This window comes from Rhodnius prolixus, unplaced genomic scaffold, assembly GCF_049639745.1.
Source record: "Rhodnius prolixus isolate KJV_2025 unplaced genomic scaffold, Rpr scaffold_7, whole genome shotgun sequence".
Taxonomy (NCBI): domain Eukaryota; kingdom Metazoa; phylum Arthropoda; class Insecta; order Hemiptera; family Reduviidae; genus Rhodnius; species Rhodnius prolixus.
The window spans coordinates 4,315,986-4,341,461 of record NW_027411582.1 but is presented as its reverse complement, the minus strand read 5'-3'; the positions used below and the strand labels follow the sequence as shown (position 1 = coordinate 4,341,461).

Sequence of the window (25,476 nt, the reverse complement as noted above, 5' to 3'; positions counted from 1 at the left end):
TCGTTTGAAATTTTTTTTTAAAAAAAACTTAGAAATTTTAATTTTTAAACTCATAAAGATCCAGTTAATCTAGCATTGCTAAAATTGTATTTACTCACTAAACCTTCAAATGATTGCCCCTTTCGTCTAGTTTACGAGTTTCGCATTTTAATTTACGAGTTAATTGAACTCGCGAAGGAAGTGTGCAGTAAAAAAAAAAATTATTTTTTATAAAATTAAAGGAAATTTAATTGTCTTTTGTAGGATGGTAAGGTGAAATGTGAACGAAAAAGATGTAACAAATGGTCATGTAACGATGAATGCTGTGCGGCACAATGTAAACGGAGGCGAAGAAATATTAGAAGACACCATTAGCTGGTTTCAAAAAAAAAGCATTAATTTCCAACCAAACCAGAAAAAATATATAATATACCTATATTGCTTTTATAATATTGTTACCTAAAAAGCTAAAAATGTTGTAACAATCCATAAAAGTATTAATTTGTAGAAACTAGAAAAATCAAAGGCTTTCTATTAAAAGATTATTTTTGCTGGTGCTATATAGCAAAATAGCTGGCGTACTCCAAAATATAACTGGAAAAAAATGAAATAGGTTGTGCTAAATTTTTTTTTTATTGGACTTTTTATTTAATTATAATTTTAATTTACTTAGTAATTTATAAATATATATGTATATTTTTTATAAGTTAAATAATAAAAATACCTTGTTCTGTGACAGTACCTGAATTTAAGTAACTGGAGATTTTTAAAAAAATATATATTTTAGTTTGTCAGTATGTAATGAAAGTTAATCAGATTTGTACTTGTATATATATTTAAATTTAATTTTTTTCTTTTTTTGACGAACAAAAATATTAAATAGTTTTTTAATAATCAAACAAAAAAAACCAGTATTTTCTTTAATATTTTCTGTCAAAAAGAAGTAATAGTAACAAAAATGTAGAATTTTCAAAATTACATTGGGTAGATTTCTAGGAAGAATATATAATATGCTGTTGGGGGATGAAAATATCATACTGGAGGCCTAATATTTGGCTTCTATAGGTCAAAGAAAAAGCCTATCTGCATGATCTTTGTTAATATCTTTTTGGAAATCTCCTCAGCCAGCTGAGTCCAGATTCTGTGTGGCTTAGTCCCTTGAGAGTGATACTTTCTGGTTCACTTTGCATATTTCTCTAAATCACTGTAAATGCACCTTCTTATAGCATATTTTACTTCTCAGATCATCCTCTTCAGGTCGTGTAGTTACTTTTATGTTGACTTCTTAAAGATTCACGTATTTTGGAAGTAAGTTTATATACGTAATTTTACAGTTACCATTTTTTCTTTTAATTTTTTTTAAGTTTGAATTCTTATTTATTTTTGATTGAATTCATTAATTTCTATTTTTTATATAAAAATAGTAATACTTTGATAATGTTATAGAGTAAAATCAATTTTAAAAAAAATGGTTTTTTGTTCCTATTACTTGTATTAATGAAAACAAATTATAGTATTTAGTAGGATTTAAATAATGAAAAGAAATTGCTAGTTTAAAATATTTATTTAATGCAATAACATTTAAAGTAATGAAGGGTTGATGATAATACTACGATTGTTTTAGAAAATGAAGTACTTCTTATGTTTATTAATAAGATCCTTAGCTTTACAACTTTGCTGTTGTTTAGCTCGACAACTTTGAACTTTGTGAACACTGATGGTTGAAGCGCCATTGCTAAATTTATGGATGATTTATTTTATTCTTTCTCACATCGGTTACAGTGCACCATATGTAATATAGTAATTTGCATGGTGCCTTCTAAAAGCTTTTTTGGGGTATGTAACATATCTTTGGTGGAAAATAAATCTGCCCAAGAAGAAGAAGAAAATATCCCTAAGGAAAAGTCACTGCAAGATCCATTCAATAATTAATTGAATCCTATCTTTGTTTTCACTGGCCATCCAGATGAAATATTTTCCAAAGTTGTGGAGCTACAATGGATAAATAAACCATTTTTCTTTGATGGAAGACTGACAAGGTCTGCAAAATTTTAATATATATATATATATATTTTGTATTAAAGCGATTCAATTAAATATGTACATAAATAATATTTAAGAATAAGTTATAAGTAATAACCTCATATTTGGTTTATTTAAAAAATAAACAATTAATATATCATTTATTTTTACAATAATCAATAAAAATAATTGCTCCGTTGCTTACCGATTTTTAATCTATAATTTGTGAGAGAGATTGTAAACAAATTTGTGTGTCTGATATTTTTATTTAAATATTATTTAGTTTAATTTTTATTAAGAAATTAGAGATGGCCTATGTATATTATATTTAAATGATTTATTCTTTATATATATAGGATTAATTTTAATAATAAAATTAACAATGGTGCTATTTTCAATTTATAGTAATTTGCATTTTTTTTTTTTTTTTGTAATTTGTACATATATGTAATAAAAAGAATAGAGATTAACAATACTAAAAATAATAATAATAAAGTAATTGATACATAAAGTAGCCGTAAAAACGAGCAGTCTTGACTATTTAATTTGATGCAGTTTATTCTACTTAATGTTTTTAAATTTAAGAAACATTTGCCAATATATGTTAGAAACCCTTCACTTTTGTTTTTTTTTTATTTATGTTTCATTAATAATGTTTAATGAGTTATAATTTAGGGTGGACTTCTTAGGAATTATAGGTAAAAAAAAATTGTATCGTTCAGTAGTAGTTCGCTCAAATACTTTTATACATCAATCCCCAAAGTTCATTTATAATCTTTTATAATTGTAACTTACTCCCAATACTCTCAGAACACCTTAATTGCATAGATTGGCTTTGCCCTACTAAGTCCAAGTACCTAAGCAAATAATCTCCATATGTTCTTTGACATCTTCACTTCTTCAAGAACATTTGAACACATCGTTCAACACCTCGCAGTTCAACTCAGTTTTTAAATGTTTCTATACTTTCACAGCATCCAGCGCTTAATGATACATATTTCGTCACTACAGCTAATCCAAAAAAAAAAAAAAATCAAAAGAAAAAACTAATTTTGAATTAGTTCTCTATAATTTTTATTTCCAATTAGAGTTTGGATATAGAAGTTATCGAAATAAAAGCATTGTACGATTCGTATTTTTTTTTTTCGGAGAACAGAAGATCATCGATTAGCTACCGAGTTTAAAAAAAAACTAATCCAAGCTACTTTTTATGTTTAAATTCACCCATACCTATGTATCATCGTAAATTTCAAGTTATGCAATGGCATTTAAACGGTGAATATGCCTTTCCTGTATTAAAACGTTTACATCTAAGTTAACAAATTATAATATCAAATATATCGTTCTAAAAAGCAGACAATAATATATACTGTTTACCTCTTACCAATTAACCACAACAAACGTTATCATAAATAGCGAATTTTTTAGTTTATATTATAAAAAAAAAAAAAAAGTCATTCAGTTTTCCATTTCACGGTCACAAGTACGTAGTGTATAAAATTTCAGAAAATGAGATATATTTGTAATTTTGCGTCTATAATTGTAACTTATTTGTACCATGTACCATTGAATTTATCAAATATATAAATAAATAATAACTAACCTTTGTAAAATCTAGGGAAATAGAGTTTTTTTTTTACTTTTGCTAAGTACCCAGAAATTATCCAAAACAACAAAAACATGCAGCGGAGAACTACACCTATAGAACTTAAAATCTTAAACGATAATAACAGCAGTTTAGTTAGCTAAACAGGTAAACAAATCTTAACTAATTCTTTAAATGTATACTATAACACTTCAGTGGTTGCGTAAAAGAGGTGTGCTTATTAATTATTAACTTAATTTGGTGCAATTTATATAGCTAAAATCTCTACGTCACTCAAGTTGTATCGAAATGAAAAAATAATTTTTTTGGTTTAAATCGTTAAACTTTCTTGCTACCTTCGAACATTTTTTTTTATTCATGATTATTTAAAATAAATATATTTATTATTTATTAATTCCTTAAATACTTTTGCATCAATTTTAATTAAAACCTTCTAAACCAACATTTGTTTGTACTTTATGACTCGCTAAAACATTTATTAGTGGTTCTTATTTACCACACTCTAACATTAATTTTATAAGTTTCCTCTTCTCCATCTTTTAGATTCTAGAGGCTTAAAGGAATTTGTTTGTGTGATATTTTCAGACAAGTCTTGAACATATTTATAGAGAGACCGACGACAGAGCGTCCTCTCTCCTAGAAGTCTTAGATCGTACTGAATGTAATTTGTTGTTGCAGTACTATATAAAAGAGATCCAGTAGGTGTTGCAACCTGGTGGCGAATATGTAAACTAATTTTTCTTTTCTATGTATACAGGTCCAGTAGGTGTTGCTACCTGGCGGCGAATATGTAAACTAATTTTTCTTTTCTATGTATACAGGTCCAGTAGGTGTTGCTACCTGGCGGCGAATATGTAAACTAATTTTTCTTTTCTATATAATGTACAGATCCAGTAGGTGTTGCTATCTGGTGGCGAATATGTAAACTAAACTAAATTTTATTTTTGGTTTTTTACCGCTCTCTTATGGCATTTTTTGGTACTATTTTTGTTAGTATATGAATTCTTTCATTTCTCATAGAAATGTTTCTTTGTTTTAATGAATTTTTGTTCGTATGTTTTATTAGATAGGATTGTAGTAACATTAGCTTTTCTTTAAAATGGTGAATATTACATTATAAGAAATCATGGAGGAGATTAAAAAAAAAAAATCAAATAAAAAGACAGAATTATAGTTACTAGTTCATTTTATTATAAAAATATTTATAATTGTTTCTTTTTTTACACACTTGCTATAATTATTTACACAGGATATTTAATGCCAACCAGTTTCTTATTACTACCGCAAGCCTGGCAAATGCAGGTCACCGGTATGGGCACCTCTTTCTCCAACAGGAATCCATCATCACATGTTAATGCTACGGCTACTGTGTCCACTTCTTTCACTTTGCAACATAGACATTTGCTTTCATGGCGACCAGTCGCTGAAATTCATACAGAATAGTGTTATTTTATAATCGAAAATTACTTAGTTAATCATTCAACATCGAACTACGAAATTCCATTGAATTTGGTATGTAAATCTCACAATCAGAACTTCCAAATAATGAATTATTTTTCTCATGACAAGCTCGCTCCCAAATTTATGAGAAACTTAACATTTTAATTCCCACAAAAGAGAAATCTGTGTATAGTTTATTATCAGAATAGTTGTGAAGAATATTTTTCCATTAGAACCTATAATTTTTGCTTAGAAAAACCAAAAAAAGAGTATCTTTAGTGACGGGCTCATTTTCTCAAATCAACATACGTACATATATTTCTAATCTATACACACATATACATTAATAATATACGAAATTCTGCTAAAAACAGAACTGTAATTTTGTAAAAAAAAGAGTATTATACACGCAAAGCAGTTAGAAAAAAAACTTAAATTCTAAGCAGTATAAACATTAGCATACAAAGTTCAGCTGCTTATGCTCAAGAGGTTTAGTAACCTTTTTAAGGTTTTGAGGAGGATAAAAGAGAAGCACCGCCACAGTTGAAGCCAGTACGTTAACTGTATCAAAAACCTAGAAGTTGTAACTAAGACTTTGACGTACTAATTTAATTTAGCTGGGTCATTTATTGGTATTTTCTAATTAAAGAACTGCTGGGACGACTTTTAACTTTTTTACTAAGTTCTGATAACTGTTCACATACTTAATTCTAAAAATGCAACAAAAAGTACAACTTACTTGGATCATACTGAGTATAGGACTCGCACGTTCCTTGACATTCGTTAAATCCTAAAATATGGCCATGATTGATACAGCCTCCATGTTTCTCATGATATAATTTAACAATGCCAACAGTCTCATTCAATGGGACAGCTTCAATTGTACACACTTCTACAAAAATTCAAAATATTTGTGATTTGTTAGTCATACATATTTTTAGTAAAGAAATCACTTCATTTTTTTATTTTTTTTTTTCAGGCGATGTTCAACTAATAATTAGGTGTCGTAAGACGAGGGTTTAACTATTAAACTGAAAAAGCTAACATGTTCTTGTGGAGACTTAGAAGGTGGCGTATCTATTCCCGTAGGCAAACCAACCATCCTCCCCACACACAATAGATCATGGGGGACTCTACCCATCATCATCATTGCAATACCTCGACCACCACCGAAACCTTTTCTCAACTCTGGTGAACCTGGAGACACAGAACTCCAGCGGGCTGTGGCTCACGGATCCCGTGGTACCATTTAATAGAGGCTATGGCTCCTACTTAAGGCCTAGAATGGTCACTGGCCCAGTCATGCCCAGCTCATGACCTTCGGTTTCTCCGCACCCTCCTGGTGCCAGCTTGGGCTTACTACACCATTCCAAGTGAAGATGGTTTTCCGTACCAAGTGTAAAAGCTAACAGTTTACTATTAACATTTTTACAAACAAGTAAAAAAGTAGCTACAACGCGAGATTCCAAAAATGGAAATCTGCCAGTTACTTATCCACGCCAAAATACCCGACCTTATAAATTTTTTAAATATTATAAAATTATATTACTTACTTTTATCTTCAATTAAAGTTGAATTACATTTTTTACAACATTTATCTTGGTAAATCCTTTCTGCTGGACAGTCATTGATGAAGGGGCATTTCTCTGTTGAGGCCACAACTTGCATCTGCAAAAGATAATAATTTTTTACTTAAATATTCGTAATCTGTTGTCCAAAATGAAAAACAAAGTCTCTCCTTCTATCTTGTAATTTTTAACCTAGATTGTAGAGCGATGAGAAGGTTGAAAAAGGGACTAGATTAGGTTCACTACCAAAGCAAATCGATTCCTAGACCTGGGAACCTCCGTTCTGCGTATCTAGGTCGTTGATGTAACCAGTCTAAGTTCTAGTTTAGTAATGAAGGACCTGATAATCATGAACGAGTAGCTAGAATATGTGTCCTTTTTAGAATGCGTCACACGTTTAAAAAAGTGCATGAATAATACTGGAAATAAGAAATTAGATCCAGTAGTTCCATAAAGAACATAATTAAGTGGCCACGTAGAAATTTTGTCGATGGGGTTATGGTAGCACTAAATTGTAACTAGTTTATTATGTGAAGAGAAATAATTGCTATTATATTAAAAATTAATGATTATGCGGCATTCTCTGTTTATACCTAAGCGAAATATTAAAGTTCAACTTTTTTACGTATTCTTCGTTTTTGAGTTAACGGTGGACACGCATAGGCACCTAGACACAGACCAAAACCGATGGTTTTTCTCGATGTCGAGTCAACCTAGATCTATTCTATAAATATCTAACTACAGAAACTGAGCAACAATTGATATGAACATCTAAATTCATATTATATAATCAGCTGTACTGATTGCAGCTGATTATCTCAAAAAATCTACACGTAATTCAAAATCAACCAAGAAAAGTTAATTAAACTTACTCCATCATCATTATCGATAAAACAGTTATATGTCGTACAATTATCTTCTGACATCCAGGTACTGTCCTTCTCATGTACGATTCCATCGACCAGACATCCCTGAGGTTTACATTCTCCACAGCATACGTTGCTCATCTCAACTGGTTCAACATATTTCCAGCCCTGTTCACATTCGAGTAATATTTAAAATTTATGTGTTATCTATAGAACAAAAACCAGTAATTATGGATAGCTTTCTGATTTCTAGAAGGTGATGATCAACTCTTAACGAGTTTTCTTCTACAAGTATAAAAATCAACATAGGGTTGACGTTCTAAGGTTGACAGCGTTCAAACTCCAACAGTGGTAAACTGATGAATTAATTTTAATAAACCAAAAGATCAGCCAGTATTCCACAATTTAGCTTAGGGGATAATCCCACATATACTAATAATAATTTGCTTTATCTATTGTTTGTACGCCATTCAAACTTCAATTAACGAGTTTTCTTTCTTTATTGTCATTTTGTAGAGGGGCGTTATCGTTTAAATTTGTTTTCATTCATTGTTACTTTTAAAACTTCTCATAAACAATATTTTAAAAAAGAAAATATGAATTTCAGCAACATATAATAAGCCCATAATGAGAAAACTACGTAAAAACTCTTTAAGAATATACCGAGATGAACAGTCAAACAAGAAAAAAAATTGGAGACGATTACAAAAGGAAGTTTCGAAAATGCAGGATTTAAAATAAATAAATAAATAAATAAAATTAAGTTTAAACCGGCACCAATTTATCACAATAAAATCCAGATTTTTTTTAAAAATTATTAAATTTGTACCTCTTTGCAATTCTTTTTACAAGTTTCAACTGATTCTTGTTTGGTGATCTCTCCGTTAGGACCCAGTGTGCACGTAAGATTTATGCATGGATTGCCGTCGCTTGAAGGCCAGATGCTGCCAACCTAAAATTCAGGAAAAATAAATAAATAAATAGTATTGAGGAGCTTAAGAAAATAAAAAACAAGTTACAATATAAAGCTAAACAAACAATATAAATTTATTAATCCAATATTCATATAGAATTTTTTATTTCTTCTAAATAGATAAGGAAGAATTGAGATCGTATTAAATCGTGATCAATCAACGAACTGAGAACAGTAATAAAAGGAAGTCATGCGAATATTATCAGGAGATTATCTGAAATTGACAACTGCAACTGTAGATCCCCTACAAGAAGAAGGTTGCTCCCTATGGAACATCTAGTGGTGACCCTCTGATTCACAATTTTGTCCCACCAATCCTCGAGGAAATCGCGTGGTTAAGGAAGGGATACAAAGAACAGAACAGAAAAATTCTACATTGAATGGTACTATCTGATTACATGGGAACATCGAAGGTAAATCATTAACTTTGATCCTTCAATACTGGGAGTATTGTAAAGTAAGTGTAAGAATTGATATTTTTGAGCTTTACACTGTAAGCATAATCCAATGCGTCAATTAGTAAGTCGAGATGTTCACCTTTTTTTCTTTTTTTTTTTTTTTTTTTAAAAAATTGAAATCCGAAGTTAATATCTACCTCGTATTCTTGTTGTCCTTGTTTACAAGCACGTCTCTTGTAGATAGGACAGCATTTACCATTCACAACTTCTGGCACATAAACATAATCTTCACTCTGTGGTGGTGTTGAACATACTTTTGATATACAACTGGCGGATGTACTGCTCTCTTTACATTCACACAACCGACACGGACCGTCAGACCATCTGTCACCAACCTAACAAAAACCATAAAGGGTTGATTAAATGAAAAATAATATTTTCATATAAATACGATTTATAAATATTCGTTGAAAAAATTGTATGCTTACCGATTTTAATTCTGTAAAACGTTCAGATGGCTTCCTCAATCTTTCACCACCTTTTTCCGAGTCTTCAATATATTCAAACCCGTACAGACATTTTCTTTCAGGGATTGCTAGAAAAAAAACCCAAAGAATTGGACTTGTAAACAAATCATAATGTTTATAGATGCCAACAAAGAAATTACTTAATCTTATTACTTTAAAGTGATAATTACAATACGATTTTTCTGATCTTATTAAAAGAAACTTGCACAGTTCAACTTGAATGTTCCGATTATTCGAAGAATGAAAAAATAAAGTTTCTAAAATCATAGCGTTCCAAATCCCCCCAAAAAGTCGTCTTTTCTAACGAAACAAAGCCTACAATTATAGCCGTACCAAGTCAATTAACAATATCCAACGCAACACATTAGAGTCTACATGCTACATGCTATCCGACACCAATCGGGTAATAATCACAATAGCAATGGAATTGAAAATGATATTTTATTGGCAAACTGTAATTTATATTGTGCTGCTAGACGATTATCGGTTGAAAAAGCCTTAGATGAGGCACAAGGCTGAACTCTATATTTCGATTAATAATATTCCAGCAAACAGAACTTCCCCCTAGAGAATTCTACAGTACCTAAGATCCCAATCTTTTGATAGTTTTGCGTAGCCGAGTTAAAAAAAAAAGAACCTAGCACAATTAAGATCATAATATTTTTTAAAAAAGTAACTCACCACATTTATATTCAGGACAACAATGTTCGGTTTCTTTTTTTACATGTTCATGAAATGGAGGACATGGCAGCGGTTCAGAACAGGTTTCAGGTTTACAGTCAACAGTCACTTTAGGGCAACATCCAGATTTATCAACACTGGCTACCATACCTGCAGGACGGCTCTTGTTCATCTCCTCTTCCACTGACGGGCACTCTGATGGCGGCATACACTCTAGAAAGGCAATGAATCAGTTATAGACCATATTATTGATATGATCAAGATAAATGCTACACTAAAAGAAATACGTAGAAATTTACTGGAATATTGAGTACACATGCAAACATATTAGGTAATTGCAGATTCAACGTACATTTAACCTACCAATTTATGATGATATTCACATTATCTACAGGTAAATGTGAATATTCTAAAATTGAAGATTGACACAATACAAACGCGGATTTGGTTTTGTTCGCATATCGCTCTTTCTGTTTTGTGTTTGTGAATGAAGAGTAGATTGATTAAAGAGTAAGAGTTTTTAGGAGATAAAAATAAAAACGTTTATCTCGGTTGTCTTATTCCATTAATAAAAAAAAAGTAACCTTTTGAGTTGTTTATTGGCTGTTAACAAGACTTTGTTTTTTTTACGTTATCCTCAATTTTAAAAAATCTTTCCAGTTTTTTACGTCGACTTGACACATTGAAGATATTCCTAGATCTAGATACATGTAGTATGTAAGTAGTGTAAATTGTAAATTACACTTTTCAAATATAAATATTATTATTACTAATACATTAGTAACAAAGTAGTTTTATGTATGTGTTTAATTATTTAGACATATACTAACGGCAAATGAATTCTTGACATCCGGAAGCAGTTTTCTCTAATTTCATTACTTGACCATATCCGCATTCAGGTTGTTGAAGTTCCGGACATACAGGGCCAGCCGTCGGTTCTGGTACTGACATAAATAAATAACAAAAAATGTATAAGTTACACATGGAGATGATTAATGTTCAAAACCTATAGTTCCTTACACTTACCACAAATATACTGAGGGCAGCATTGATCTTCTGTACCTACCATTACCACAGATTTGAAACCACGTTCGCAAATGGATCCACTCTCTTTAGTACATTGCAATCTATGGCAATTTACATTGTTCTTACTGCAAGTACATTCAGTACATGTATCTGGATTCCATTTGTCGCCAGGATAGTGTCCTTCAGTGTCACAAGGCACACATCGGGTTTCCAGCACGCACGTATCATTCTTCAATACCTGTAAGTAAAACGAATGAACATTAAAACCAGCTCTTTATGAACCTATGATTCTATTTCTGAAATTACTTTTATATTAAACTAAATTAAAATTATTACAGTGTACCCCTAGAGAAATCGTTCCCATGGGAAGCTCAACAGCATCTAAAACAATAGCATCTTTTGTTTCCATTCAAGGAGGTAGATTCCTTCCAACGAATTAGGTAAGAATCAAATTTAACAATGTTGGTAGTTCGATGAAAATTTCTGAACGTTGAGAAAAAAATAATAAGTCGTGTGAGTGTTCCCAAGATTTTGTAATTTTTTCTTAAAACAAATAAACAGGAAACAAAAAACAAAAACTATTTCTTATTAATTGTACCTCAAACTTCACGTAAACAATTTCATTTTTATCCCTTAAGTGATAATAAAAATGGGCCTATGCTTGCAAGATTCTAGCTAAAAACGAAACTCACTAGAAATTAAAATTATCATCTTACCTTTCCTTCAGGACAGACACAAGTATCCCCTCTTGGTGATGTACAAAGTTCTGGATTAGTTCTGAACTGTTCGTAATTGTCACAGGTTTCTGTACAGCCTAATCCGCAAGCTTTGTACTCTAAGCCTGCATTGCAAACACATAAAATACTCATTAGGATGAAAAAAATAACAGCCAGTTTCAATCATGATAAACTTCATTATAGCCGAGCTTTCGACCTAGGGACTAGGTCCATCATCAGGGCTAATTTACAATGTACTATTTTTTCTTAATTAAAGTGTTGGTGAGTCTTCAGTAATGACTGTTCATTTTCATCCTATTGAAACTATGAATCAGTCACTAAAAATAATGAACAGTAAAATACTCATGTATGACATCAATAAGTAATTCAAAATTTCGGACATCTGGTTTTTATTACAAAAATTAAAATATTGAGAAAATAAACACTAGAATTTAATTGATATTATCACAAAGGAAATGTCGAACCGTGTAACAAGTACGATATCATTTTATTAAAGTTATGAAAATTTAAATTTGATTAACATTAAATATCATACGCAAGCAGACTTTGAAAGCGCAGGAGATGCTAACTCTACTATCATATCACCGCTTATAAATATAGAACATTGTTAATAGTTGAATTTCCTTGAAATCGACATCATAAAAAAAAAATAATTATGAAAGAAAAACTGTTTTTATGGATGAAATTTATAATTAATTAATAATTAAGCATCTCTACACCGACTATTAAATACTAAATCGAAATTACTTTTTTTTTTAACTGTGTTGTTTTTGCCAACATAATTAATGTTTGTGATTTCAATAAAACGTTTCTACGTTATACTACAAACACTATGATTTGGTTACTGGAAACGTTAAAAGCAAACGAAATGGTAACTTGCTTGCAAAACAAGCCGACAACAATGAAAAAATTTAAGATTATAACTTACCTGGTACAGGATATTAGATCTAAGATTACAAAACCAGCTTGCAGAAATGACACTTTAAAAGATCATAATGCCCGAATTATCCAAAAGACTATGGATTCAATGAATAGGATACGAGTAAAAGAGTTGTTAACGACAATAAGTAGGTTAAGATCGTATCGTTGATTTTATTCATCATAGAACGCACGTTTAATGTATCCATGACCGATTTTGGGCTTTCATCCGTCCTCAGAGAAAGATAATTCAATTTGGTAAAGAGAATTCAACTTCACTTACACGCTAAAGTCTCGCAATACATTTTGCTGACTGAACAAGGAAGGTTACATGTGTGTATTTTGGTTATTCAAAATGTTGACCAATCGTGAAACCTTTTGTAAAAAATATGTAAATAAAAATAATGATAGTTCGCACTGTTTAAGGATTCTCTACGTATTGTGCTTGTGTAATGTTTAGACAATAGTCAAAGATAAAATAAAAATTCGTGCTAGGACTGATAAAAATCAAGAACATTATCCAGTACTGTAGACGTATCCACATTTTGTGGATTCAAATCTATTTAAAATGAATGAGAGATCTTAAACGTTATGTACAGAGTGCAATGAAGAAAGAGATCTTAAACATATAATTTATGATATGCTCGTACTACACAAGATAAAGAAAGGAAAGGCTCGATTTTTTGCACAAGTATTTAGACTCTAAATACACCTTTTAAGTTTAAGGAAATTATCTTTATCAGCAACATTTATGTTCTACAATTCGTGGTAGATTCGCCGTACTGCCTATGTAGAAGGTAGGTTTAGAATACTCATTAAGGATTCTCTACGTATTGTGCTTGTGTAATGATTAAACTTATAAAATTTGTGTTGTACGTACACTGGGGGTGCACGAATTCAAGCTGAAGGCACTGAATTATATTTATCACATTTGTTTTGGGAAATAGGAAGGAAATAATACGAATTCTGTTTCGTACTGCCTATGTAGAAGGTAGGTTTAGACTATTCATATTACTTCGTGTTCGTAGATATAAGTAAATTTGCAGCAGGATTGTGATTACCCACTGCAAAAAAAAGTTACTCACCATCCGGACATTTATACGGACATAGACTAGTTGAACGCCAATCCAAACAAATGCCTTCATTCTGACAGTCCCGGGCGTATGCTTCCAATTCACGACAACCAATGGAAGCTCCATTGCATAAAGCATTATGACAATTGTCTACATAATGCTGAGGATCAACTACTGGATGACACTGAAAATTGAATTAATGTGCATTATTCAAACGTAAAAAATTAGAAAAGTTCATCTTTGATATGTCGTGCGTGATTTTTTACGTTGTCGCAGGTTTTTTTTTTTTCTTTTCTCAGATTCCTGTCCGGGTTTTGGACATCAAAATTGGTGTAGAGAAATTTGACTTTCATACTTTCATATTTTTTGTGTTACGCTGAACGCACATGCAACCTCTGTTTCGTATTCAGGTATCCTCAAAATGAAAATTCCAGAGAAAACGATAAAAAAATTCGCAAATCTAACAACAACACTATTTTATAATAGGTAATTTTAATTTTTTACTTACTTTACCGAATACTTCTTCATTAAGAACTTTAAGACACGGATCTTGATGTTCTGGAGGTGGTAAACATTCCACTTCTTTCTCAACATGACAACTTTCTTCCTTGCCGATAACTGTTCAAAAAAAAGGATATATTTGTAATATTTTCTCAGAACAAACAAAAATCTGAAGTTCAAGCACGTAATCTCAGCAAAACTTTACCTTCTGGCATATCGTTCACTAACCAACTTTCACCAAAAGCTTTTGTATCGTCAGTAATAGTACCGTTCTTCATTTTAAAATCATCAGTACCATTTAGGTTACATTTTCCTGTAAATATCATCATAATTATGAGCATGAAGCTGTGCCAAGTTATTCAAGAAGTATTAAAAATATATCAATAGAATGAAATCCTCTATCCAACCGAAAATGATAAGACATTGTAGAAGGATGAAATATTGTGACTAGTTTGAATAGATAAGGATCTTTCCCAGAATAAAGATTATACACAAAGACTGCCCAACTACGCTTAGGAGGTTATTTAGTTCTTTTAGCAGATTTTCTGGAGTCCGTCTTCATTGATTTTCATATGTTAAAAACAGGTTTTCCACAATAACATTTCATCCTTTCCTCTTATATTAACTAATTGATTGATTGAACTATTAGGTCGCATAAACATCTAAAATCATTAATGACTGAAGTCTTTCTCAGTGCACTGATGGTCTTCAGACCTTTTTAAAGCACCTAAGAAAAAATAATCTAAAGGCAGCCAGCTGGATTGACTCCAGCATGGATGGGTGGCCAGCGCACTTAAACTAACACACAAACCTTTTATAAGCTAATCCCTTTGGGAAGGATTAAGCTTACTACTAACAATACTGAAAGGTTATCCACTTATATGATGGTGTGTGTAAACACAAATAATCATTATTTTGGATTACAAAAAAGCATACACAGGGTTTAGGATGTTTAGTTTCTGCTAGCTATTTTTTATGCGACGGCCTTTCACATAGAAGGCTTTACCAATTTCACTTTCGTAGAAAGAACAATGACCATTGCTTGTCACAGGAAAACTTTGAAGTAATATACATTTTGTAAAATCAAATAATCATTACCACAGATTCCTTCAGTTCTGTTGGCGTACAGATGCGAAGGCAATCTCAAATTGAATCCATTTCCCTGATTGAAAAATTCCAAATCTACGTTAATTTTTGTCAAACTGACTGTTACACATTTCCCATGCTTTTCAACCACTTTCATCCATTTGTTTGAATATGGCCTCTCGGTTACTATTTCTCCGTCGATTTTCACCGTAACCTGGTAAAATTAATTTTTAAAATTTGTTAAATATCGGTTAAAAATTGTTTAATCAGGTTTTTTAAATTAAATAAAAATTAAATTTACCGCGTTATCATTGTCATTAATCGTCTGTACACTGTGTTCTTTATAGAGAAGTGTTATCATACGTAAGCAGATTTCCTCTTTGTTATCTCTGCAGCCAGTGCTGGTTATTAACGCCTTTAATTGAATATAACTGTTAATCAATGATGAAATTTAAAATCAAATTCTCTAAATTGTTAAAATTATTATTTTTTACTAACGCTAAATTTAGGGCCACTAGTTTTTTCTATTGTCTGAGCTAAAGTATATGTACAATTTCCTTTGAATGTAAAATCCATTCGATCAAACGTGACAAATCGTGAACTACCTCCATAGCCGTCACATTGACCTACAAATTTAGTTTAGTTACAATAAATGGCTCATGTTACACCAAAAGAAAAAGAAAAAAAAAATGGTGTAGTGGCATTTCCCTGCATTAGTACGTTTTTTAAACCAATGTAAAATTAATCATGAGAAATTAATTTGTTTCTCTAAGTTTGAAGAAAATCGTAAATCCGATAATGTGAATATATTACGATTTCTTTTTTAAGCATCCGTAATATCGTCTATTCAATAAAGACTTGAACTCTCTCGCTTGTTTCAAAAGTTCTTGATCTTAATGATACTTTAACGTTGGATGAAGCCAACGTTGCAAGTGGTAGGAAGTGGAATTCATCGTTCACACAGATTTTGTTTTCTTGTTCTTTTCTTAAAAACTAAATCTTGGAACTGTTGAAAAAATTTTTTTTTTACACTTACAATCACGACATTCTGTAGGTTTTATACATTGTTCACCACTTCTTATATAACCATCTGGACAGTAACAACCGGGAAAACATTCTTCAGTCTCTGGACAAGCATCGCTAACCATCAATTCTGCACAACAAGGTTCGCAGATCCTCTTGAAGCATTCTTTGTAGACCAAATTTGGTGGACACTGTACAGCTGTAAAGCAACAGATTGGTGAGGCCACATTGTATAATAAATTTGATATACCAAAGCATACGTTGATACTTCAGTACACAGGGGCAACTGAGACGGGAAGCATTGCTCTCAAAATAAATTGTGAGTAGCATGACAAATAATGATCACATACTGTATGAAGTATAATATGGAGGTGCTACTTACGACAATCATGTTCAACTCTCCAGATAGAAAGGTCTAGACGTGGCATTTTAACTTGACATTCTGTGACAATCTCCAAAAGTGCTTGACATCTACAGTCTTCTGAACTATTTGAACTTTGCATGCATAAACAAATGGATTCAACACATTGCGACAATAATTTGTCTAAATTCACTTCCAAACCACACTTTGACAACGGTTCTTCCCTGAAAAATTGGATGATCCATCCTATTAATAAAAGCGGAAAAGAAATCTGTGATGCTAAGATAAAATGAAATCTCATCTCACATTATAGCAGCCTTGCACATTTTCCAAGCCTCTTTCTGCACATTTGTAGGACAGACCACTGTTTCACAGAATGCACCTGGCTGCATCCAACTATCACCGAATTCCACTGTAGTTTTTGCCAATTGGCCATTCTCTTTAGTTTTATCATTTGCCATATTATTGTCAAAAAAGCCACAAAGACCGTCAACTTTCCCTTGCGATTTTCCAGGTACCTGCACAAAAGAAAAATTTAGTTTTAACGAATCCACTTGACCTTCTATTACTTTACTGCAAAGCCTACAATTGTTATTTGTTATTAACTTCCAACATGTGTTTATTTTTACTAAATTTTGAGATTAGACTTTCAGGGACTAGAGGATTTAGGAAATTTTCCAAGTCCCTTCTAAATATTTTCAGTACCACAGCATTCTACGCCCATAATCTCTCTTATTCTAAGTAAGTATTATGATCGTACAGATTTCCGTTTTTGTTTCTTTACCGGAAATAATACCGTTTTGAGAGCCTCTGGGTCCAAAAAAGTGGTTTTTACATGTTATTTTGTGCCTGACTGTACGTATATGTATCCATTGTAACCAGCTCCGGTAATCAAGAAAATGTTTATACATTGTATTATTACAATTACACGTTTGCCCGTATAAATTTTACTAAGAAAATGTTTCAAATACGTATTTGCGATAGACCTTCAAGTAAATCTTTGAGTAAATACCAGGCAAAGTTGTAATATATAGTACGGTATTGTTCATCGATCGTTTTAGGCGACTGATTCGTTAATCCGGAAGGAAGAAAGAATATTGTCAATTTTAGCAATGATTTTTTTTCTTTTGCCGAGCTTTCGACATAGGGACTAGGTCATCTCCAGGGCTTATGCTATTGATATTTATAAATACATAAACAGACAGTGCAGAAGAAAACCAATCTTACATATAATAACGTAAAAAAAATATGATAATTGTCAATAGCAATGTGTTTATAGTTCAAGGAACTCAAAGCACGTATCTCCAGAAATAATTCATGTTCGAAAAATTTAGTTATAACACTAATTCCTTCCTACTAGGGGTAAGAGAAATTAAATTAAATCAAATACTTAAGCGTAAGAATGTATGAAATATAACTTAAATACACTTACAATGATTTTTGTGTTTCCTTGACTGTCCCATATTACAGAAAAGTCGTAAACACTTGTGAATATAATGAATTTATTGCTGATTTGTTTCAGAGCAAAATCAAAATTCAATGCACCTATTTTTTGTACCTAATAAAACAGAAAATACCAATTAATTTAAAGTAAATTACAAATTAGATAGTATTAAAATGATTAATAATGAAATAACGTATTCTCTTACCTGAGGTATGGTATATGTATAGCCATTGTACATTACTGTCAAATCTGTGTTGAACTGTAATGAATGATTGCCAAAATTGATTAAGAGAAATCGTTTACACGGTCCTATATAGGGACATTTCTTTGCTTCTGTGAACAGTAAAAGAATACAAAATGATATTAGTGCAATAGTGCTTAAGCTTTTGCTAACTAGAAATGAGCAAATTGAACTCTGAGCAATGAGTACCTTACTGGAATTATATTCTTCGTAATCAAACTTATTTAAACGCAGTATTTTTAAAAGTAATATATTATAGGTATTTATTATCAGAATTGTTTATCTGAGAAATGAGTACAATCCTGAATAATTAAAAATTTGAATTTGATTATAAAGTATTGCACTTGATCCACGCCTTTTATATTTCTAAGTACCGAATGCAATACGCAACTTAGAATATTGTACTTAAGTTTCAGTAGAAACTTATCCCACTAACTTTGAACCGTTGGTATACCCTTAAACGTTTAAAGACTTGGTACCTAAATAAATGAGAAATACGTTTATTTAACTTTGTTTTAACCACTTTTAATGAAATTTTTACTTTTTCAAAGAAAGGCTAAATAAGGTAAAAGGAATTATTGAGTATTCACTCAGTATTTATATTACGTCAGCTTTATATGAGTACAACATAATCAAGTACTTGAAGTATTCACTGTTTAAAATACAATCGTAATCAAGTAATTAGGTATTTCTTTAGGTAACCATTTAGGTATTTTTTTTTTACAAGTTTTTGTACACTCAATTCACTAGCCTACAGCGTAACAAAAAGGTTTTGCTGCTATAAGAGGTTTCAACTTTTTCACAGAAAATATGACGTCACGCTGTCTTTAACATAATCATTTTAATAAAATGATATGTTATACAGAAAATATATATATTTTTTTTAAATCGTGATTTAAGAAAATTTAAATACATAAACTGAGTTAGTAGAAAATCGAATGAATAGTCGAAAAAACGAAAAATTATTTTTTCTTTGTTTTTCTTGCAAATGGTGTAAGCAAAATATTATAATTATGTCAAATTTTCGATTAAGAATTCTCACCAGAATTACAAGTTTTGATTGATTACAGATTTTCAAGAATTCAAAGAATTTTTACGAATTTAACAATAATTTTCACGATTCATACTAACACATTTATTCAAGCGTTGATTTTTGAAACATACTTCATTAACTACAAATCTTAAAAATAACGAAAATCTCAAATCTCAATCAATACGCCCCAAAAGTGTTTAAAAGATCTTCCTACAAAAATTAGATAACTGGAATGCATTCTATACATGAAGTGATAGAGAAAAATCATGAAGCCAGTTTTATGAAAATTTCAAAAAAGTGAATTCCCGACTAAGTAATTAGTTTCGAATCTTGTATTATGGCAAACCATTACTTCTTTGTCAGTAGTCTACCAGTCTACCTAACGCTGAAATGGCAACTTACGTCTAACACTCCAAGTTTTGTGAATCCTATCTCTGGCCAATATATGATCACAGATATCATATTTATATTCAGTTCCATCGAAGGTAGTAAACGTACGGCCAGTAACATTACAACGACCATCTGGTAGAGGAATTTCCTTTAGAGAGCAAGTATATCGTGGACATTCATCTGGTGACTCACTGGCTTTGGTAACCAGATCGTAACTGTGTAAAATGTTGAAAATGGAAATAAATAAATTTTATTTTAATATTTAGTTATTCATTAATTGTAGAGAAAAGATAACTCACCCAGGTAAACATTTTGGTTTAGTACAATTCTTGATGGTCTCTTTTTCAATTGGTACACAACGATATTCAGGACATTTGGATTTCTCATTAACCAATTTTTCTGGCAAGGTTTTACTATAAGTCTTGGTGCCATGGCCGGGATATTTTGAAAATGATGTCTTGCTGTTGGCAGTTTTGTGGTAGCCACCCTTAAAATGAAAAATTTGGAGTGACTACTCACACGACTTTCTCCTACTACTATTTCTCAAGGTTCTAACTCACTAATTTTTTTCAAACTAGGAGCGTTTTGGTCATATTTAATTCTTACCAACACTTACAGTTTGTAAAACAGTACATTACACAGGAATATAATCTTTTAAGGGCTTACCCCGAGAACTGCTCCACAACAAAAGTTTTCTATCGATTCAAGTACAATTTTTAAATCTGTGTGTATTAATGTGTACACGAAGTTTATAGAAAACACTGGGGTCATTTTCGAGCTAATCTCAAAAGAAAGTAACTATCTATAGAGTAAAGTAAAGAGGTACTTTGGATTGTGGAGTTCTCATTAAAATAAGTATTTCTGTAATAAATTTAAATCCTCCTTTACAATACCCAAAAGATAGGTTTGTATATCACACAAAAATGGCACATTGGAAACCTCAAAACCTTAAACGTCCTTAAGGTAGTTCTGGGGAATGAAAGAAATAGGTTTCCATTAAAAATGCAAACATAATCTTGTACAAAATGTATAATTTTTAATAAAAATGAAGTTTTTTTAAATCTGGAGTATGAAAAAATGGACAAGAACCTTGATAATAAGGTAAGGGAAAGTTGGTTTTTCTAGATAAAGCAGAACGAAGAAAATTACTTCTTTTTAAAAGGAAAAACTGATTAATTTTTGAGATTTATAGGAAAACTATGAAGACACGCTTACATTTCCTCTCTGTACAAGACAGCGTTTATATTTTCGCTACATTTCAGGATTATATTTGGCATACCTTATATCTTCCACTGTGGGAACCTCTATTTACTCCTTTAAAATATGAATTCCATTTCGACTTCTTTCCAAACGGCGACCAAGTAGTATCGCCAAATTTAGGCTTCTCTGGAATCTCCACAGCTGTCATATTTAGTATAAAACCTTCTGGACATTCTATTTCAGGACATTCTGTGGTTTGAAGTTCAGTGGCTAATTCATGAAACAAATATTATTGTTATAAAAAATATATTCTTGACGTAAATAAATGTTGAAATGATCGCTTAGTTTAAAAAGAAACTAAATTACTGAACACTTCAAAATCATTTCTTAGTTAATTTCTTACTTGTCGGAGGCGCTAATGTTGTCAGCGGTGTTAAGGTTGTCAGTGGTGCTAAAGTTGTGATAGGTGTTGTCGGGCAATTAACTTCATCATCCGGACAATCATAGATACCGTCACACCAGGAAGATAACGGAATACATACTTGAGAGGTTGGACATAATCTAGTGTCTGTTGGACAGGGTTTGCATATACAGTTACAATTGGGAGTTAATTCTCCACGTTGTCCCTGCAAGATAGTTTTATATTAGTAAAAACTAAAGTATGAAAGACTTTAAAGAAATAAAAAAAAATATTGTCAAACAAAAACGCCTGATCAAAGGAATGTGGAGAAATTTGAAGATTCTAAGATTATTAGCCAATAGTTGCATGGAACGCCTTACTACAATGTTAAAGTCAGCTTTCAATAATTTGGCAGATTAAGTCTCTTGTGTGGCTGCGGTGCCGCGTGGCACAGTTCCCGCCCCTATTCTAATCTAGTAATTTGAACGAAACAGCCCTTGAAACCTAGTAAACGTGAGATCTTGAAGGTCAACAACTGGCTTTATCACATTCTTTTATTTTTTTTTATCACTGGCTTTAAGTTTTGGTGGTAAGAGCTACAAAACTTACAAGATATAGGATTTGTTGTCGACTATTATTCCATCGACAGTATTTTGGGTGAAGTCAGGGTAGTCCCTTCGGCTGTGAGAGACCTAATGGCTGATCGTGGACTAAGAAAAGCTAATATTTACTGTTTTATAAGACAATATCGAGTTTTATTTAAAATGAAATACATTTATAGTAAAATATGTTAACTACACGCGTCTTTATTTATATGAGAAACCTGAGAGAAGCAAGCCTAATTCATCTCCAGAACTGCCATAACACGAATTTATTTAGATAAATTATACAAATAAACGTTATTATAGATCTTGGTGTATGTAATATTTATACGAAGTTTAAGAAAAATCATTAAAATAATTTTCGTGAAAATCTCCAAGAAGTGAATCATTCTTCAGGCAGTGGAATTTTCATCTAGCGCAGAATTTGGACAATACATTCCACTCTCCTTTATTATATGTACAACAAAACACCGTACATTACCCTTGTCTGGCTAAGGATGTTACTTTTCGGGGAGGAAAAACCAAAGCCTGTAAGCTTTACCCAAGAGCAGCTCTCCAGCATCAAGAGTCTGTCTAAAAGGAAAGGTCTGGAGGGTGAGCTTTAGAGTGAGGGGAGCCACAGTAGATCCAAAGGGGTCGTAGTGGCCGCCCTATTAGAATTTTATCTTATCTTACCCTTAAATGGTCCTTTAATGAAAAGCCTCCACCTCTACATCCAGAATAATTGAATTTTGAAGAGAGGGTAATAATTTCTGCTTAAGAAAGTAGATTACCTCGCTGCACGGTGGACACTCCTTGATGGCGCATTGCGCAAGACCGTTTAATCCACAAGTGCATCTCTCACAAAATTCATTATCGTAGACAGTGCCTACGGGATACCTAAACATAAATATTAGTTCTTTATTAAAAAACAAACTTTCAAGATATAAAAATATGTTCCTATTCCAAAACTAACCTGATAAAGCCAACAAAGCAAGAACACTGCGTTCGTTGGGTGCAAATTTCACCATCCCACCATTCAGTTGGCGGACAATGGCAGATATCAGAAGTGACTGCAACTCCGGGACAAACGTTGCAATCAGTTGGTAGAAGCGTTTCAACTTCTGGTATTTCTGTAGTCAGTTCGGCTAAAATAAAATTTAAAAAACAGATAATGAAACAGATATATAATATATACGCGTCTATATACTTGCGAAAGTATCGAAATTTGGAGGAAAAGAGGTTTTAATTTCCAGTTTACACCTGAAGTGATTGATATTTGGTCTGTGCGTATGCATGTGAAGTACGTGTTTGAGCTGTAAAACGCAAACACGGAATATTATAGAAAGTTCAAAGTTGATGTATTGGAATGATGCCTAGAGGCTCGGTAATATCTTTTTAGGGAAAAATCAGCCAGCCGAAAATCCTGATTACTGATTAGATTTCTCAGTTTTGTGAAAAGTTTTTTCTTAAAACTTTCTATATACGTTACAAACATAGATCATTGACTTGTATTTCGACAAATAGTCGATGAAAATTCGTTTTTAGAACAATCCTAAGGGGATAAGGATACTTAGAAATAATTATAAATACTTACGATAATTCTCATAACATCCAAGAATTTGAATCCTCATTAGGATCTTATTGTGCCAATCAGCAGGTAAAATTCTCAAAAATCTTGCTTTAATAGGATGTTTGAAATAATGAGTAACTTTATCAAAATTGTTAACATTTCCAGGGAATTTCTGTACAAAAATTTAAAGGATAAGTTCTTTAAAACAGTCAACACGAAAAAAAATAAATATTGAAATTTATTATTATAAACTAACATGTAATCCACCATTATCATCAGTCAACGGATTCCATTCCTTATGGTCGGCGCTATATTTAATTGTATACGAAATAACCCAAGCTGGTGACTCATTCGCTGAAGATACACTGGCTGGTCCACCTCCACTAGTAATTATACCTGTCAGAAGACGTTCGCCGAGGAAGTCAAACTGGAAATCGAAAGAAAGTACATTTTTTTTTTTTTTGGACGTTTGTTGTTATTGCAGGTAGGTTGCAGCTAATATGCAGATAGATTCCTTGTTGCCTGTAATTAGAAAACGCCATAAAACCTGCAATGGATGACCAAATTTTCTCCAGTCATTTATTGCTGTGACTTTACTGAAGTCACGAAAAGGTAGCAGAGCGGTGTTTTTTTAGAATAAGATTTCATATCTGGGATGCTTGCTACTAAGTAACCCTTTACTTAGTGTATGATCGTTTGGCACATTCTTTTCCTCTTTGAATTATTTTATTTTGAATTATTCTTTAGATTTTATGGCAGAAATTTCGGTTTACAAGAGAAAAAAGCCGTTCTATATTATGGATAGAGTTTTTTCAATCAAATTTATTTAAACAAAAAATACAAATACAAATAACTTACCTGCAACCATTGATTCTTATCACTAAGTATTGGGGTCCATCCAGAGTCGCCGCTAAGAGAGATCTTGGCTGCAGTTATAGTCCCTTGACTAATACTAGATACACTTATCTGAGAGTCTCTCATGGACACAGACATATCATCCAAACAAACTGCATCAAAAAAAATAATAATAAATAAATAAATGTATTAAACTATTATAGGGTGAAAGAAATTTTAAAAATTCATCATATCACTTAGTTTTTTTTGTACAAGTGACTACGAAGTTACAAATGTATTATCAAGATTTTCATCAGTTTAGGAGACAGCACAATTTCTTACCAGGTAATGTTGACATGGTCGGAGCAAGCGTTGTAGTTTCAATTAAAGTCAAATCACAACCTAAAATTTCAATTCTAACAGCTGGAGCGCCTGTCCAACTCGTAGGATTTATCCTTATGTATCTTGCTTCGACTGGAGTTTGGAAAGTGATGGTTTCACGATCAGTATTTGTCAGGGGACCTTTAAATAGCTGTGGATTGACAAGAACATTGTTATATTTAAAAAAAAATATATTTTATATAAATAAAATGGCATGACTCCTACTGAGGGAATACATATAGCGCGATCTGCGACTAATTAATGTTATCTGGAATCTGGAAAGATGTTAAGACGAGAGAAGGGGAGGCCTAAACGTGAAAATGTAGGTTTTAATAATTAGTCATTACTTTACAGATCGAAATTTTACGAAGTGTGTGATAACTGACTCTCTAAAATTTGTTTTAAGAAATTCATTGCGTGGGACTCAGACATACCTTTAAAGTAAAATATAATGGGGCTTCTCAATAGATGGCATTGATTGTTGAAAGTGACTATGAATGGAGGTACCTCCCTCTCTAGTGTTAAAAACATAATGAAAGTTTCAGATAAGGGCTTCATCAGTCGAACGTTAACATGGTTGAGGTTTCAACATAAAACAGTTTGTATAAAAGTAT

The 25,476-nt window shown here is 31.7% G+C and overlaps 3 protein-coding genes across 9 annotated transcripts in view; 2 read left to right on the top strand and 1 right to left on the bottom strand.

Moving 5' to 3' along the window:
• sog (chordin short gastrulation) overlaps positions 1–3,618 on the top strand; it is a 139,370-nt gene extending 135,752 nt beyond the window's left edge. For all 4 annotated transcript variants that reach the window (XM_074113509.1, XM_074113508.1, XM_074113506.1 and 1 more), the window contains one exon: positions 244–3,618. In XM_074113509.1, the coding sequence (XP_073969610.1) occupies positions 244–354 (111 nt within the window). In that variant the 3' untranslated portion in view covers positions 355–3,618. The remainder of the gene's footprint in view (positions 1–243) is intronic.
• A 1,157-nt stretch (positions 3,619–4,775) lies between these two features.
• Positions 4,776–25,476, bottom strand: part of Hml (hemolectin) — a 52,370-nt gene continuing 31,669 nt past the window's right edge. For all 3 annotated transcript variants that reach the window (XM_074113500.1, XM_074113498.1, XM_074113499.1), the window contains 32 exons: positions 24,824–25,013; positions 24,506–24,654; positions 23,904–24,074; positions 23,672–23,819; positions 23,051–23,222; positions 22,869–22,974; positions 21,497–21,719; positions 21,173–21,363; positions 20,193–20,380; positions 19,906–20,108; positions 18,435–18,562; positions 18,218–18,343; positions 17,092–17,303; positions 16,807–17,009; positions 16,438–16,623; positions 15,900–16,027; positions 15,703–15,816; positions 15,414–15,615; positions 14,521–14,628; positions 14,323–14,432; positions 13,827–13,998; positions 11,803–11,927; positions 11,087–11,324; positions 10,891–11,004; positions 10,061–10,273; positions 9,341–9,447; positions 9,050–9,247; positions 8,311–8,433; positions 7,488–7,649; positions 6,601–6,715; positions 5,787–5,939; positions 4,776–5,030 (listed from right to left, as the gene is read on the bottom strand). In XM_074113500.1, the coding sequence (XP_073969601.1) occupies positions 4,849–5,030; positions 5,787–5,939; positions 6,601–6,715; positions 7,488–7,649; positions 8,311–8,433; positions 9,050–9,247; positions 9,341–9,447; positions 10,061–10,273; positions 10,891–11,004; positions 11,087–11,324; positions 11,803–11,927; positions 13,827–13,998; positions 14,323–14,432; positions 14,521–14,628; positions 15,414–15,615; positions 15,703–15,816; positions 15,900–16,027; positions 16,438–16,623; positions 16,807–17,009; positions 17,092–17,303; positions 18,218–18,343; positions 18,435–18,562; positions 19,906–20,108; positions 20,193–20,380; positions 21,173–21,363; positions 21,497–21,719; positions 22,869–22,974; positions 23,051–23,222; positions 23,672–23,819; positions 23,904–24,074; positions 24,506–24,654; positions 24,824–25,013 (5,160 nt within the window). In that variant the 3' untranslated portion in view covers positions 4,776–4,848. The remainder of the gene's footprint in view (positions 5,031–5,786; positions 5,940–6,600; positions 6,716–7,487; positions 7,650–8,310; positions 8,434–9,049; positions 9,248–9,340; positions 9,448–10,060; positions 10,274–10,890; positions 11,005–11,086; positions 11,325–11,802; positions 11,928–13,826; positions 13,999–14,322; positions 14,433–14,520; positions 14,629–15,413; positions 15,616–15,702; positions 15,817–15,899; positions 16,028–16,437; positions 16,624–16,806; positions 17,010–17,091; positions 17,304–18,217; positions 18,344–18,434; positions 18,563–19,905; positions 20,109–20,192; positions 20,381–21,172; positions 21,364–21,496; positions 21,720–22,868; positions 22,975–23,050; positions 23,223–23,671; positions 23,820–23,903; positions 24,075–24,505; positions 24,655–24,823; positions 25,014–25,476) is intronic.
• The window catches only part of LOC141446780 (salivary protein Tsal2A-like), a 57,731-nt gene continuing 45,364 nt past the window's right edge, over positions 13,110–25,476 (top strand). Inside the window, exon 1 of one of the 2 annotated variants that reach the window (XM_074113533.1) lies at positions 13,110–13,538. The gene's annotated coding sequence lies outside the window, so the exon portion shown is untranslated. The remainder of the gene's footprint in view (positions 13,539–25,476) is intronic. The other variant, XM_074113530.1, reaches the window with a different exon arrangement.